This window comes from Amblyraja radiata, chromosome 19, assembly GCF_010909765.2.
Source record: "Amblyraja radiata isolate CabotCenter1 chromosome 19, sAmbRad1.1.pri, whole genome shotgun sequence".
Classification (NCBI taxonomy): Eukaryota; Metazoa; Chordata; class Chondrichthyes; order Rajiformes; family Rajidae; genus Amblyraja; species Amblyraja radiata.
This window is the reverse complement of record NC_045974.1, coordinates 22,913,842-22,930,490: the sequence shown is the minus strand read 5'-3', so window position 1 is coordinate 22,930,490 and position 16,649 is coordinate 22,913,842. Positions and strand designations below refer to the sequence as shown.

The following is a 16,649-nucleotide window of genomic DNA, read 5'->3' as shown; positions in this document are numbered from 1 at the left end:
GAGGGTGGTGAATCTGTGAAATTCATTGCCACAGATGGCAGTGGAGGTCAAGATATTGGGTATTTTTAAAGCAGAGATTGATAGGTTCTTGATTAGTAAGGGTGTCAAAGGTTATGGGGAGAAGGCAGCAGGCCTGGTTCTCTGCTGTGTACAGGTGTGTTTGATGAACTTTTTGCAACTTTGTCAATGCCAGAAATGTGGTGACTCTTGTGTACTGCCTAGGTGAGGTCCACGGTATGATTTTACTGGGGTGTACTTGGATACAGTGAAAGCATCTCACTGTACTCAAGTACACGTGACAATAAAGTATCATTGAATCATTGAATAGTCATTTGTACTGGAGCTGAACATCAATGGAGAGCGGGGCTTAGACCCACAATTTTCCTATGCAAAATACCGTTGCAACCAAACAGCACAGGCATGAGTTGATGTACAATTTTGAGAAAAATTAAAATTGAATTCCGTGCTTGGCTATCGCGAAAAGACAAATTTTATATAATTATTGATCCAGTTGCATTAGTATCCTTTCTAACCTTTGACTCTCAGCAGTTATTAGCCTGTAGAAATGTACATGATGTTTCCACTGAGTTTTGATTCTTAAGTAATTTAATTAAAGCTGCTAGCTCAATAATTCAGTCAATCTACAGCCCCATCTACTGGCCAGGCAAGATTAACCATTAAACCAATTTGGCTATGTGATGAAACCCAAACCGCATTCAAATCTGGAGACACAAGAGTGCAGATGCTGGAATCTTGAGCAAAAGAAAACATATTGCTGGAGGAACTTTGGCCTGTCCCACTGGGGTCATCTAACAGGCCAAAAAAAGGTACCGACCCGAAACATTGCCCGTCTATTTTATAAGATGCTGCCTGACCAGCTAAGTTATACCCGCACTGTGTCTTCCTCCAACAGTTTCTGTTTTTCTTTTAGCTTTAGCTCAATAGAATAGGGTTATTATATTTTACAACCGTATCAATTTATTTTGGTGTGGGTTATATTGGGCTTTTTTATTCATTTAACTTTTGTGTTTATGATGTTATCTTTTGATGTGTTTTTGCAAGAATACCATTGTTCCGTTTCGGTACATTTGACAATTAAACTCACGTCTCTGGATAAGCAGGAGTAGGACACTCAGTCCCTGAAGCCTCCTCTTCTATTTAATGAGAAAATGGCTGAGCTGAATTTAACTCCTATTCCCTTCTATCTCCATTACTCATCAAGAATCAATCTTCCAGCACCTTCAATATATTCAAGTACTGTAGACAGCGTAAGCTTCAAGGAAGGATGATCTAAAGACTCAGTCTTAAATGAAGATCCCCCTATCACTGATTCTTCCAAAAAGGAAATATCGCCACATACATCTTGCCAAGACCCTTCACGCTCTCATGATTCAATCATGTCGCCCTCTTCAAAACAAAGCCTGTCCAAACATGCCTTATAAGACAATCCCCCACCCCACCCCTTCTCTTCCCCACCCATTCCAAGCAAGTGGTTACAAATTTCCTGAATGGGCATCAATCACTTAATCAAAAAAAGTCACAATCATTAGTAGCTTAATGTCTTGGTGGTATTTAACCTTGTCTCTCTGCACTATCAACGTGGACCTTTGCATGGATTGCCCAGGAACTTTAATACTACTCTTTACAACAACACTTTTATTGGTGACCCTCAGACTATCTTTAATCAGACTTTACCTTGCAGTAAACACAATTCCTTTTATCGTGTATCTCTACACTGTGGATGGATCAAATGTAATCATGTATAGTTTTTCCGCTGATTGGTTACACGCGACAAAATCTTTTTACTGTACCTTGGTACATGTGACAATAAACTAAACCTTATTCTCGTCAGAAAAATAAGTTTCACAGAATTTGTTTTTAATTGAATTTCTCAATAGCTTTTCTTATTTATGGGGAGCAAAGTTTCAAACAGCTTTCTCTCCACCATTCCCCACCTACCAACCCACCACTACACAATCTCTCAGTTAAGTCTGAAGGGGAATATCCTACCTGGTGAAAACTGGTAGCTGGGACTGGATGACCTGAACACGGACTATAACCAGGAGAAGTGTGCTCAGCATCAAAAATATAAGCTTGATCAGAGTTTGCAGCACCCACGATGGTAGATAGCCTTTCCCTTGTACCATGTGAACGACGATCTCTCTGAGAACATGCAGAGTGAACTGTAAGAAAACCAAATCACAGCGTAAAGCACCCTCTTAACAATGCAACAACTCGCAATGAAAGGCGGCGGGGTGTCACAGTGGCGCGGCAGTAAAATTGCTGCCTCACAGCGCCAGAGGCTCGGGTTCGATCCTTACTACAGGTGTTGTCTGCACGGAATGAGTACGTTCTCCCTGTGACCACATGGGTTTTCTCCGGGTACTCCGGTTTCCTCCCACAGTGCAAAGACGTACAGGTTTGTAGGTTAATTGGCTTTGATAAAATTGTAAATTGTCTTTCGTGTGTAGGATAGTGCTAGTGTACAAAGTGATCGCTGGTCGGCGTGGACTCAATGGGCTGAGGGGCCTGTTTCTGCACTGTATCCCTAAATTCTAAAGAGTGGAATAATCAACCCTTCTGGTAGTCCAATTGCCTCAGGCCTAATGCATACATGTCTTCCAGAGATGCTACCTGATCTGTTGAGTTTCTCAAACACTTGGTGTTATTTTTATGAATATCAAAAAGTTGTGAAACATGAAGCTGAGCCAAAATAGAATCATAGAGCTGTGCAACAAGGGGACAGACAGGTTGTTTGGCCAACCATGTTTGTTACACACAGAGTTGTTAGATACATATTTTTATTATACCAGTGACCCCCTTAACAACTCCATCTGAGTGTCTGGAAAATGGGCCAGAGATCTGGCCAACACCTCCTCTACATCCTCTTCATCCCTTGATTATTAACTAGATTCCCCTCCTATTATCTTCACTAATTATCCTCAATTTGGATACTTTGATTACCACCCCACCTGCCAATGGAAATGAATTGTAGAAACATTGAAGCTGCAGGTGCTGGTTTACCAAGGAAAGACACAAATGGCTGGAGTAACTGTAGTAATGTTACAAAATTTTGAGATTCAAAAAATCAAGTCTTTCAAATCAGATAAAGCATAAAAAGAAGTTTAATTTGACACCTAATTCACTTTCATATCTTCAGTATTAAAAAAGTTATGGCCATTTTCATACTCGGAAATTGGCATCTTGTTCCCTATTGCTTTTTCATTGACAACACAAAAGCTGTGATCGAGAATATTTAATGGCCGATAACTTTCTTAAAATTTAAGAGAACTGAAATAAAATTTCAGTTATTATAGATTGAAGCATTCTGAAACAAATATGAAACAATCTTACTTAGATTACTTGAAATTAAAGCATATAATTAGTTAGTTACCTAATTGTAGCTAATTACAAAATTCAATTACTAGATCTAAACATCTATCCATTTCTTAAGAATAGATTAATATTTTTAAATAGCCTAAGTGTCCAAATAACATTCACACAAGAATTCAGAATATAACATAATTTTTAAATCTCATTGTCATGGGTTTATAGGCCAAATGGAAGGAATTTAATGTTTAATGCCTGTAAATTAATGGCCATTAATCAGCTTGCCTGTGGGATTTTCTGGAACGGGACCATTTAGAACGTTGAGGCTGCGGTGAATTTATACCCCCATATCTGCAGCAAATACACTGCCGGTTCTTCGGGGGGGGGAGGGGGGGAAATCACCGTTTCGCAACTTAAAATGTGAATTAAATGCATCTTAAGAAACATTTTTATACATAAAAATAAACTACTTTCTTTTACCTGGTCCTCCATAAAATCCGTCCCAGTTGTCGGCATTGACGGCTTCAGAAGCTGCTTTTAAAATCATTCCAGCGATTAACTTGTCGGGTGAATTTTTTTTTTAAACACACAGAACGGCCGTAGGAACGATTCTTTAGCAAAATCTTGCACTCCAACAAATATAATTCAGGACCAGGTCGAGAAAAAACCCCGTTTTAACCCCGCCCCCCCCCCCCCTCAAACGGTAAGTTTTGTAACATACCTAGTAACTGAGTGGGTCAGGCAGCATCCCTGGAGAACATGGATAGGTGACATTTCGGGTTGGGACTCGTAGGAAGAAGGGTCCCGACCCAAAAACGTCACCATGCCATGTTCTCCGGGGATGCTGCCTGACCTGCTGAGTTACTCCGCCTATTTGTGTCTTTCAATGGAATTGATTCCATAAACATGGAAAGGCATCTTCAATATTCACTGTAAGGGAGTCAACTACAATATTTATTCCAACAATATGAGCAAACCATTCACAGGATGTTACTTACCCCTTGGGCAACAAAGATTTCGTACACAAAGCATATGCCAATGACTGTTATTCCCTGTTCTTTGCACAATGTTGCAGCAGCAACTAAAGTTATAGTGACCACGATGGGTGTCCACACTGTAAGTAGAAGAACATCTGTCATTTAATTCTATCAGATCAGTACCCCTTGTAAGTAACAGCAATAAAGACTCCAGTTTACTTTACTTTAGAGATATAGCATGGAAACAGGCCATTCGGCCCATTGAGACCGTGCTGACCAGCAATCACCCCGTACATTAACATTTTCCTACACGCTAGGGACAATTAAAAATTTTACCCAGTCGATTAACCTGCAAACTTGTACATCTAGGACCGAGGGAGGAAACCAGAGCATCCGGAGAAAACCCACGCGGTCACAGGGAGAACATACAAATTCCATACAGACAGCACCTGTAGTCAGGATCGAACCCGGTAAGGCAGCAGCTCTACCGCGGCACCACTGTGCTGCCCCTACAAACTCCAGATCTGAAAAAATATCACCAACAATGTATCCTGGTCCAGTCACATTGACAAATACGCATGCGGATCAGGCAACAATTGTTCATCCCAGTTTGGCCAAAAAATAAATCAGGGAAGGTAGTGCATCCGTGGATAACAAGGGAAATCAGGGATAGTATCAAAACAAAAGATGAAGCATACAAATTAGCCAGAAAAAGCAGCCTACCAGAGGACTGGGAGAAATTCAGAGTCCAGCAGAGGAGGACAAAGGGCTTAATTAGGAAAGGGAAAATAGATTATGAAAGAAAACTGGCAGGGAACATAAAAACTGACTGCAAAACTTTTTATAGATATGTGAAGAGAAAAAGATTAGTTAAAACAAATGTAGGTCCCTTCCAGTCAGAAACAGGTGAAATGATCATGGGGAACAAGGACATGGCAGACCAATTCAATAACTACTTTGATTCTGTCTTCACTAAGGAAGACTTAATTAATCTGCCGGAAATAGCAGGGGACCGGTGGTCAAATGAGAAGGAGGAACGGAGTGAAATCCAGGTTAGCCGGGAACTGGTTTTAGGTAAATTGAATGGATTAAAGGCCGATGAATCCCCAGGGCTAGTTAGGCTGCATCCCAGAGTACTTAAGGAAGTAGCCCCAGAAATAGTGGATGCATTAGTGATAATTTTTCAAAACTCTTTAGATTCTGGAGTAGTTCCTGAGGATTGGAGGGTAGCTAATGTAACCTCACTTTTTAAAAAGGGAGGGAGAGAAAACGGGGAATTACAGACCAGTTAGTCTAACATCGGTAGTGGGGAACCTGCTAGAGTCAGTTATTAAAGGTGGGATAGCAGCACATTTGGAAAGTGGTGAAATCATTGGACAAAGTCAGCATAGATTTATGAAAGGTAAATCATGTCTGACGAATCTTATAGAACTTTTCGAGGATGTAACTAGTAGAGTGGATAAGGGAGAACCAGTGGATGTGTTATATCTGAACTTTCAGAAGGCTTTCGACAAGGTCCCACTTAAGAGATTAGTATACAAACTTAAAGCACACGGCATTGGGGGTTCAGTATTGATGTCGATAGAGAACTGGCTGGCAGACAGGAAGCAAAGAGTAGGAGTTGTTCAAAAGGGAACTGCAGATGCTGGAATATCGAAGGTACACAAAATTGCTGGGGAAACTCAGCGGGTGCAGCAGCATCTATGGAGCGAAGGAAATAGACGACGTGGAGTAGTTCAAAAGGGGTCTGAAGAAGGGTTTCGGCCCGAAACGTCGCCTATTTCCTTCGCTCCGTAGATGCTGCTGCGCCCGCTGAGTTTCCCCAGCAATTTTGTGTACCTTTAAAGAGTAGGAGTTAATGTGTCCTTTTCAGAATGGCGGGCAGTGACTAGTGGGGTACCGCAAGGCTCAGTGCTGGGACCCCAGCTATTTACAATACATATTAATGATTTGGACGAGGGAATTGAATGCAACATCTCCAAGTTTGCGGTTGACACGAAGCTGGGGGTGGCAGTGTGAGCTGTGAGGAGGATGCTAGGAGGCTGCAAGATGACTTGGATAGGCTGGGTGAGTGGGCAAATGCATGGCAGATGCAGTATAATGTGGATAAATATGAGATTATCCACTTTGGTGGCAAAAACAAGAAAGTAGACTATTACCTGAATGATGGCCGATTAGGAAAAGGGGAGATACAACGAGACCTGGGTGTCATGGTACACCAGTCATTGAAAGTAGGCGTGCAGGTGCAGCAGGCAGTGAAGAAAGCGAATGGTATGTTAGCATTCATAGCAAAAAGGATTTGAGTATAGGAGCAGGGAGGTTCTACTGCAGTTGTACAGGGTCTTGGTGAGACCACACCTGGAGTATTGCATACAGTTTTGATCTCCTAATCTGAGAAAGGACATTCTTGCCATAGAGGGAGTACAGAGAAGGTTCACCAGACTGATTCCTGGGATGTCAGGACTTTCATATGAAGAAAGACTGGATAGACTCGGCTTGTACTCGCTGGAATTTAGAAGATTGAGGGGGGATCTTATAGAAACTTACAAAATGTTAAGGGGTTGGACAGGCTAGATGCAGGAAGATTGTTCCCGATGTTGGGGAAGTCCAGAACAAGGGGTCACAGTTTAAGGATAAAGGGGAAATCTTTTAGGACTGAGATGAGAAAAACATTTTTTACACAGAGAGTGGTGAATCTCTGGAATTCTCTGCCACAGAAGGTAGTTGAGGCCAGTTCATTGGCTAAATTTAAGAGGGAGTTAGATGTGGCCCTTGTGGCTAAAGGGATCAGGGGGTATGGAGAGAAGGCAGGTACAGGATACTGAGTTGGATGATCAGCCATGATCATATTGAATGGCGGTGTAGGCTCGAAGGGCCGAATGGCCTACTCCTGCGCCTATTTTCTATGCTTCTATGTCTATGTTTCTATTTCTAGTTGACAAAAAGAGGTAGCATTCAAAAGAAATTGGATAAATACACAAATTGCAAAAACATTCACAGAACAGCTTGGACCAATCCTGCTTGTCATAACATTGAGTTCTAAACTTAATCCAGCTAGTTGAGCACAAAAGTTTAGGAGTAGGCGGTTATGAAAGTATTGGGGGAAAGCTGCACTGTTGGAGGTTAAACAGAAGCCACAACCATTTTCTCAGGGGATGTAAAAGATACTCTGATATTATTCCTAAGAGTAGAGAAGTTACCATCTCACCCAACCCTTTAATCAACAACAATAAAAACAAATTACTATCGCTTAACTGTCTCTGTGATCTTGACGTGCTCACAATACTTGCCATAATCCTTGCATTGAAAAAGTACACTTCAAAAGACCTTCATTGAACAAACTGCTTTAGGGACTGAAAACCATCATATAAATGCAGGAGAAAGCTTAAGGGACTTTGATTGAAGGCATAAGGAATTGCAGATGCTCATTTACAAAATAAGACATAAAGTGCTGGAGTAAGTGCTGCGGGTCATACAGCATCTCTGGAGAACATGGATAGAAAGGCACAAGGAAATGCAGATGCTGAGTTACCATGGAAGGACACAAAATGCTGGAGTAACTCAGCAGATACAAGGAAGAGCCGATACTGGTTTACCAAGGAAAGACAAGAAAATGCTGGAGTAACTCAGCAGGTCCGGCTCTTTTAGCTTTTCTTTCCGCCCCTCCCCTGCCATCAGTCTGAAGGAACGTCCCGATCTGAAAAGTTATCTGTCCAAGTTTAGCTGCCTTACCCATTGAGTTATTCCAGCATGTTGTCTTGGGTCAGGCCAAGTGGAGGCACAAGGAACTGCATATGTCAGTTTATTTAAAAAAAAGACAAAGTGCTGGAGTAGCTCAGCGGATCAGGCAGCATCTCTGGAGAACATGGATAGGTAGCGTTTCTAATCCACTCCTCACAGACTAAGGGCAATCTACAGAGGCAAATTAACCTGCAAACCTGCACATCTTTGGGATGTGGGAGGAAACCGATGTACTTGGAGGAAACCCACGTGTTTACAGGGAGAATGTGCAAACTCCACACAGTCAACTCCAAAGTCAGGATCAAACCCAGTTTTCTGGGGTTGAGAGGCAGGGCGTCTACCAGCTACGCCACCCTTAATTTCTCCCATCATTCCAGATACACAAACTTTGGTAGACACAAAGGAAAATAAAGCTTAATTTACCAATTGAATTGTTGGGACCTTTAGATTTGGTGTACGATAAAAACGCAGCCAGAAAGAACACAGAGGACAAGAGTTCAGCCCGGCCAACGACTCCAGTTACCTGTGGCATAAACAGGGAGACAGAGAGAGGTAAATCACCTTGCAAGATAATATTGAACAATACTTTAAATCAGGATAAACAATGGAAAGTTTAAACTCCTTAATCATTACACAGCACTTGCAAATGTTATAAATCCATTACTTACTGCTTCTGTGTGAATTGGATGAACTGCAAAAAGCAGAGAGGCGACCAAGCTTGATTTTCTGTCCAGAAACAGCTGGCATACTTTGAGATAGATTACACACACTGCCGCGTGCAGAACAAGGTTTGAGAGGTGGTAGTAAGCAGAATTCAGTTCACTAAAAAGGTAGTTTAATCGAAAGGTGAGTACTGTGAGGGGGCGGTAGGACTTGTGGCTCCTCTCCTGCCAAGAAGAAAACAAAAAGCAACAACATGGAAATTTATTCACTTTTGGCACCATTTAAAGACTCATTTTAAAAACGTTAACGACTTTTAACAGAAGAGATTGGATCATGACAGAAGCCTCCTCGTGGCGACCCCTGGAAACAACGGCACGATTCACTTTGTGACGTGTCGAGCGACCAATTCTGTCAATATGTTGGACGACAACGGAAGCCAACAGCGAGCTATGCGTCGTCTGACACACGAGCGAACGAACAGGACAGAAAATGCTCCATTGCAAATGAATTCACCTCAGAACATTCTAAGCCACCCAAGATTAAACCATACTGGCAATAAATTAAAAAAAGACACAAAGCTTTGGAGCAACTCAGCAGGCCAGGTCACCATGTTCCTCTGGTGAACATGGATATGTGATCCTTCAGGTCAGGAACCTGCTTGCACTAAACATTATTCCCTTTAATCTGTATCTGTACACTGTGGACGTCTCAATTGCAATCATGTATAGTCTTTCCGCTGACTGGATAGCACACAACATAAAGCTTTTCACTTACCATGTGACAATAAACTAAACTAAACTTCTTAGGACTCAATAGTTTACAATAATTTGCAATTGACAATAATTTACTTTTGTTTGAACAAAATTATTTTTCTCCAATAAATTGTTTAATCATAATATTCAGCTTGGAATACCAGTCCAAATTTTTGTATGTCTCTGGAATAGAATGCAGTGGTGCAGCGGTAGCGTTGCCACCTCACAGCGCCGGAGACCCGGGATCGATCCTGACTATGGGCGCTATCTGTACGGAGTTTGCACGTTCTCCCAGTGACCGCATGGGTTTTCTCCATGTAACCCGGTATCCTCCCACACTCCTAAGATGTACAGGTTTGTAGGTTAATTGGCTTTGGTAAAATTGTAAATTGTTCCTAGTATGTAGGATAGTGTTACATAGTAATATAGTAAGTAAGTTTATTGGCCAAGTATTCACATACAAGGAATTTGCTTTGGTGCTCCGCCCACATGTAACATGACATACAGTGACAGTTCCGAATGACTCAGAAAACACTAAACATTAATAATAATAAAACATTAATGATAATACACCATTGATCAAGCATGTGAACCAATAAAATACCAGATCAAAGGGAGGCTACAGATTTTTGGCTGTTGAGTAGAGCAACTACTCGTGGATAAAAACTGTTTTTATGTCTGGCTGTGGCAGCTTTGACAATCCGGAGTCGCCTACCAGAGGGAAGTGATTCAAAGAGTTTGTGGCCAGGGTGAGAGGGGTCAGAGATGATCTTGCCCGCTCGCTTCCTGGCCCTTGCAGTGTACAGTTCATCAATGGAGGGAAGGTTGCAGCCAATAACCTTCTCTGCTGATCGGACGATTTGCTGCAGCCTCCAGGTGTCGTGCTTGGTGGCTGAGCCAAACCAGACCATGATGGAGAAGGTGAGTACAGACTCTACGATGGCCGTGTAGAATTGGACCATCACTGCCGGTGGCAGATTGTGCTTCCTCAGCTGCCGTAGGAAGTACATCCTCTGTTGTGCCTTTTTTACTGTGGAGTCGATGGTAGCCCCCCACTTAAGGTCCTTGGAGATGATAGTTCCCAGGAACTTAAAAGACTTCACAGATGTGACTGTGGTGTTGTTGATGGTGAGTGGGTTGAGGGGAGGGGGAGTTCTCCTAAAGTCTACAATCAATTCCATTGTCTTAACAGCATTGAGCTCTATGTTGTTGCGATGGCAGCAGGACGCCAGCTGTGACACTTCCTGTCTGTAGGCAGATTCCTCCCCATCCTGGATCAGCCCAATCAGGGTTATGTCGTCCGCAAACTTGAGAAGCTTGACAGGTGTCTGTGGAGATGGTGTAGAGCGAGTAGAGGAGAGGTGAGAGTACGCAGCCTTGCGGTGCTCCTACGCTGAGCGTTTGCGGGTCCGAAATGTGCTTTCCCAGCCTCACATGCTGCTTCCTGTCTGTCAGGAAGCTGGTGATCCACCGACAGAGGGGTTCAGGCACAGTCAACTCGGAAAGTTTGGAGTGTAGTAGCTCTGGCACAATGGTGTTGAATACAGATCTAAAATCAACAAACAGGATCCTCGCATAGGTCCCCTGGCGGTCTAGGTGCTGTAGGGTGAGGTGCAGGCCCAGGTTGACTGCATCATCCACAGATCTATTGGCCCGATATGCAAACTGCAGAGGGTCCAGCAGGGGGATTGTGATATTTTTCAGCTTGGCCAGCACATGGCTTTCAAGTGTCTTCATGACTACAGAGGTCAGTACGACAAGCCTGTAGTCATTAAGACAAGTAATCCTTGCCTTTTTGGGTACAGGGACAATAGTGGAGACTTTGAAGCCGGCAGGGACAGTACGTGTTTGCAGGGACTGGTTAGAAATGTCTGTATAGACCGGTGCCAGTTGTTTGACACAGATCTTGAGAGTAGAGGGGGAACCATTGTCAGGTCCTGGAGATTTCCGACTTTTCTGTCTTCTGAAAAGCCTCTCCACCTCCTTTATTTTTATTGTTGATGAAGTGATGTTGTTCAGCAAGGAGGGTGTGGGTCATTGGGTGTGAAGTGGTGATTGGAGGGGGTGGATATACCAGGAGCCAGTCTTTGCAGACTGAGGTCAGGCTGTGTGTGAGTGGGTGTGAAGTGTTGGTTGGGGTGGGAAATGTCAGAAGTGATCAAAAGAACAGCCCGTCGTGGTAAAGAGGTAAAAGAAGTTGTTAAAGAAATGAATGACCGTGACCAGATCAAATGAGGGCATTCCACATCCGTACAATCCCGCAGCAGTGTTACAAAACAAGATGTCAATACACCTGCAGTTTGTCAGATCTGTAATTAAAGGTGGCAGGTTCACAAGGGAAATGTTGGTCGGTAAGGTATTTCGCTTTTGGATGAGATCCCAAAAGTGGTGACAAATGTTTGTTCAAAAACTTGAGAACAGTGAAAAACCCTTGAACTTGATCTCTCAATCTCATCTGCAATTTGTTTCTATTTGTCTGCCTTAGCTCCATATTCCTTCACAAAAAAATATATTGGTCTGTCTTGAAAGCTTGAGCTGACCCCATTTATACATATGACATACAAAGGGTTTGTGGGATGCAAGATGACAGTGGCAGCCCTAGTTCATAAAGTCATAAGTCATTGCAGCAGAATTACACCATTTTGCCCATCGAAGAAAGCTCAAATATCTGGGCTTAAGAATAGCTTCGGTCCCCACGTACATGAGGATGCTCTTCGTTGACTATAGCTCTGCATTCAATACGGTCATCCCCACCAAGCTCACCACTAAACTCCACCAGCTAGGCCTCAGCTCGCCGATATGCGATTGGATCCTGAACTTTCTGACGGAGCGACCGCAGGCAGTGAGACTGGGCCCGCACCTGTCCTCCACTATCACCCTGAGCACCGGCACACCACAGGGCTGTGTACTAAGCCCCATGCTCTACTCCCTCTTCACTCACAACTGTGTTCCTGCATTCGACACCAACACCATCGTGAAGTTTGCAGACGACACAACAGTGATTGGGCTGATCACCAACGGTGATGAAACAAAATACAGGGCGGAGGTGCAGAACCTGGCGGACTGGTGCACACGTAACAACTTGTCACTAAACAACTCCAAGACCAAGGAGCTGATTATTGACTTCAGGAGGTCCCATAATGGAGAATACGCCCCAATCTCCATTTACGGGGAAAGTGTGGAGAGAGTGTCCAGCTTTAAGTTTCTGGGCACTCACATTTCAGAGAACCTCACATGGTCCACCAACACCGCTGCGCTGGTCAAGAAGGCACAGCAACGACTGTTCTTCCTGAGGACATTAAAAAAAGACTGGTCTGCCCCAACAACTGCTGACAACGTTTTACCGCTGCACCACAGAGAGCATATTAACGTATGGCATCTCTGTGTGGTATCTCAGCTGCACGGAGGCGGAGAGGAGAGCTCTTCAGCGCGTCGTCCACAGAGCGCAGAGGATCATTGGGACAGAGCTACCAGCCTTGGAGGGCATCTAACACACACGGTGCCTCAGGAAGGCCGTCAGCATCCATAAAGACTCATCACACCCCTGTAACGGTCTGTTCGAACTACTTCCCTCCGGCAGACGTTACAAGGCCTTCTACGCCCGAACCTCCAGACTCAGAAACAGCTTTATTCCAAGAGCTATAGCGGCTCTGAACCGGCCCTGCTGAGTGCCCCCCACCCCCCCCCTGGACTGTCTCCCTCGGATGGCCACGACACACAGCTTATTTATTTATTTTACTTTTCTTTTTCATCGGTTGGAGCTGCATACTAAATCTCGTTGCACTGACGTGCAATGACAATAAAAGATATTATTATTATTATTATTATTTCATACCGACTCTTGAACCTATAACTTATTTTTCAAAGTGTAGGAGGGAACGGCAGATGTGTCGGTTTACACCGAAGAAAGACACAAAATACTGGAGTAACTCAGCTGGGCAGGCAGCATCTCTGGCGAAGTGTTTTTGCACTTCTTCAGATTATTGTGCAATCTTGCACCATTAGGCTGTTCTGCATCCGCTGTTGTATTTATTGTTGTTTCTATCATTATGTACTCTCTGAGCCTCACGTGAACAAGAATGTCATTGCCTCCTCGTGCATATGACAATAAAATTATCCACACATGAAACAAAATTTGCTATCATTATTTTTTTATTCAGGAAACAGGTCCTGAGGCCCAGCGAGCCCGCGCTGACGAGCGATCACCCCGTGCACCAGCTCTATCCTGCACATTAGGGACAATTCACAAATTACAGAAGCCAATTAACCTACAAACCTGTATTCTTTAGCGCGTGGGAGGAAACAAGAGTACTCGGAGAAAACCGACGCGGTCACAGAGAGAACGTACACACTCCGTACAGACATTACCCGTAGTCAGGATCAAAGCCGGTTCTCTGGCATGGTAAGGCAGCAACTCTATCGCTGTGCTGCCCTAATGACACAAGGAAATGTAAGAAATATTCCTTCATCAAATTCATCCACTAATACATGTAATTCCATTTAGTATTAAATTAAGAAATATAATCAAAGATAGTACATGTCAATGCCAAAGTGGCTTTGTCTGAGTCAAAAATAGTCTTGTTCAAACATGAAAATCAAAGGCCCCCTTAATACATTATGCTCAAATCTTACTTAATATCACACCCACCCACACACAAACTAACCACCTACCTGCTGCACCACTGCAATGCCATTGGTTTTGCTTATCATGCATTTAAATAGCACCTTTAGGTAGTAAAACAATTATGAAGATATTGGCTTGGATAGCTGAAAATCTGTCAGTGAGGTAGACTTTAAGGAGACCAGGGATACAAAGTTTAAGGAGGTGATTACAGAGCCAATTGGCAATTGAAGGCTCACATACTTGTGATGGATCTGCCCACTGAAGAAATCAGGGTTGCTCACAAAGGAAGAGTGCAAATTGGGGAACAAATAGACCACGAGGGATTTGAACATGACAAGACCGTAAAATTTGAGTTTGCTGCCAAGGTAGGTCTGCAGGCTCAGAGGCAAAAGCAGAGAAGGGGGGTATGAAAGATTAAGAGAGATATGGGCCAAACACAGACAAGTGGGACTGCTTAGATGGGACGAAGGGCCTATTTCTGTTCCATTACTTATGACTGTGCAACTCTATCAGCCAAGATCTAATTGAATTCTTGGCCTCACATCTGTCTCTAGCTAATAGGCAGCCTAACAGGAAATCTCCTTGCCTGAGGTCATCTGTTGCCAGCCCCGATTAGTCTTGTTTTTTTCCCCCTCACTCTCCCTCTCTCAATCAGTCTGAAGATGGGATCGGATCCAAAACGTCACCATTCATTTTACCCCGAGATGCTTAGTTGCTCCAGCACTCTGTCTTTCTAATTGAACAAACATGAGGGGTCTTATAATCTCCTCCTGCTTTATTTCCAATGAGCTTGTACCTTTTAAAGTTTGCTAAAATCAACATTTAAAACCAAAGTCTAATTTGGAAGGTTAGAATTTATTTTACGGTAAGATCGCACAATAACAGTGGCATTACCTCACTCATAGGGGTTCCCCAGAAATCATTGTGGAAGAGGTTCTTCAGTGACGAGGAGGGATGCAAATCTTTGTTGTCCAGAATGGCAGAAACATCATCAAAGACGAACCCACAAGAGGTACTGTTCCAGTAACACATAACCACCACCCCGGTCAACAGAAGTACCTCTTTCCAGCTGACTTCTGCCATTCTCACTGGCTGCTGTAGAAAATTAGAACAAAGCGTTCAAAACACATTTCTATAGACTTTAGTTTAGAATTTAAAGATACAGGATGGAAGCAGGCCCATTTGGCCCACCGAGTCCGCGCCGACCAGTTATCACCCCGTACACTAACACTATCCTACATACTGGGGACAATTTTACCTACAAACTTGTAACGTCTTTGGAGTGTGGGAGGAAACCGGAGCAACCAGAGAAAACCCACGTGGAGAATGTACAAACTCCGAACAGACAGCACCTTTAGTCCTGATCCAACCCGGGTCTATGGCACTGTAAGGCAGCTGGTCTACTGCTGTGCCACTGTACCGCTCCATTTCTCTTTGCATCTGAATGAATTCAGGTCTACAACATCAAATTACTAATCCAAATACTGGCATCACACGTTTTATGTGGGGAGAATGTTCTTTAAAAGCAGCGCGCATTTAAACATATAATTTTAAACAGGCATAAATTTGAGCATGTTATTTCAAAAGTACAGGGTGTAAATTAGGTTTCGGTATTAATTAAACTGCGTTATTACAAAAAAAGCATAAAACAGACGCGTACAACTCCAGGTGCCTGGATTGTCGTTTTCTGTGACCAATTTTTCTCAATCTATATTAAAATGTCTCTATTATCTGTGTACCATCACACAATGGTGGGCAAACGACCTCTGCAGTACTTGGGCAGAACCTCAAAGTCAGTCTCCACTAAAGTTCTCTTGTGTACAATCTTGGTTTCCATGGGGATGCCCAACCTTGAATATACAATGTATATTTACATTATTCACAAGCAGATTAACCTGGTGCCTGGGTACAGGTCCAGCATCAATTTACCGGCAACTGGTGGTCCGGCCCCTCCTTTAATCCGAACAAAATTTTCAAGAGGGCACTTAAAACCTCTCCCGGAAGTCCCCCTGAAAATGTGATGCCTCGGCCGGGTGATCGCGACCACATCGGGAGATCCGCGGTGATCGGCGCGTCAAATTTCCTCCCTTCGGTCGCAGCTCTAGAACTTATTATAGAAACCAATTAACCTACAAGCCTGCACGTCTTTGGAATGTGTGAGGAAACCAGAGCGTCTGGAGAAAACCCATGCAGCCACAGGGAGAACATACAAACTCCGCACAGACAGCACTCATAGTTAGCATCGAATCTTGGTCTCTGACGCTGCGAGGCAGCAGCTCCACTCGCTACACCACTGTGCCACCCCGATTGATTGAATTGACTGAAAGATACAAGATGTATGGACTGCACAGTAGCAGCGATAAAGTTGCTGCCTCAACACTCTAGGGACCCGGGTTCGATCCCGACTACGGGTGCTGTCAGAATGGAGCTTGCACGTTCTCCCTGTGGCACGAGGGGTTTCTCCACGTGCTCCGGATTCCACCCACATACCAAAGACGTGCTGCTTTGTAGGTAATTGGCCTCTGTAAATTGTCCCTACTGTGTAGGATAGAACTAATGTAC

The 16,649-nt window shown here is 43.5% G+C and overlaps 1 protein-coding gene across 3 annotated transcripts in view; it reads right to left on the bottom strand.

Moving 5' to 3' along the window:
* Positions 1 to 16,649, bottom strand: part of tmtc3 (transmembrane O-mannosyltransferase targeting cadherins 3) — a 56,283-nt gene that overhangs the window by 34,964 nt on the left and 4,670 nt on the right. Inside the window, exons 2-7 of one of the 3 annotated variants that reach the window (XM_033038019.1) lie at positions 15,983 to 16,188; positions 14,982 to 15,182; positions 8,717 to 8,935; positions 8,472 to 8,571; positions 4,329 to 4,444; positions 2,011 to 2,183 (exon numbers count right to left, since the gene is read on the bottom strand). In XM_033038019.1, the coding sequence (XP_032893910.1) occupies positions 2,011 to 2,183; positions 4,329 to 4,444; positions 8,472 to 8,571; positions 8,717 to 8,935; positions 14,982 to 15,170 (797 nt within the window). In that variant the 5' untranslated portion in view covers positions 15,171 to 15,182; positions 15,983 to 16,188. The remainder of the gene's footprint in view (positions 1 to 2,010; positions 2,184 to 4,328; positions 4,445 to 8,471; positions 8,572 to 8,716; positions 8,936 to 14,981; positions 15,183 to 15,982; positions 16,189 to 16,649) is intronic. The other 2 variants (XM_033038021.1, XM_033038020.1) reach the window with 2 other exon arrangements.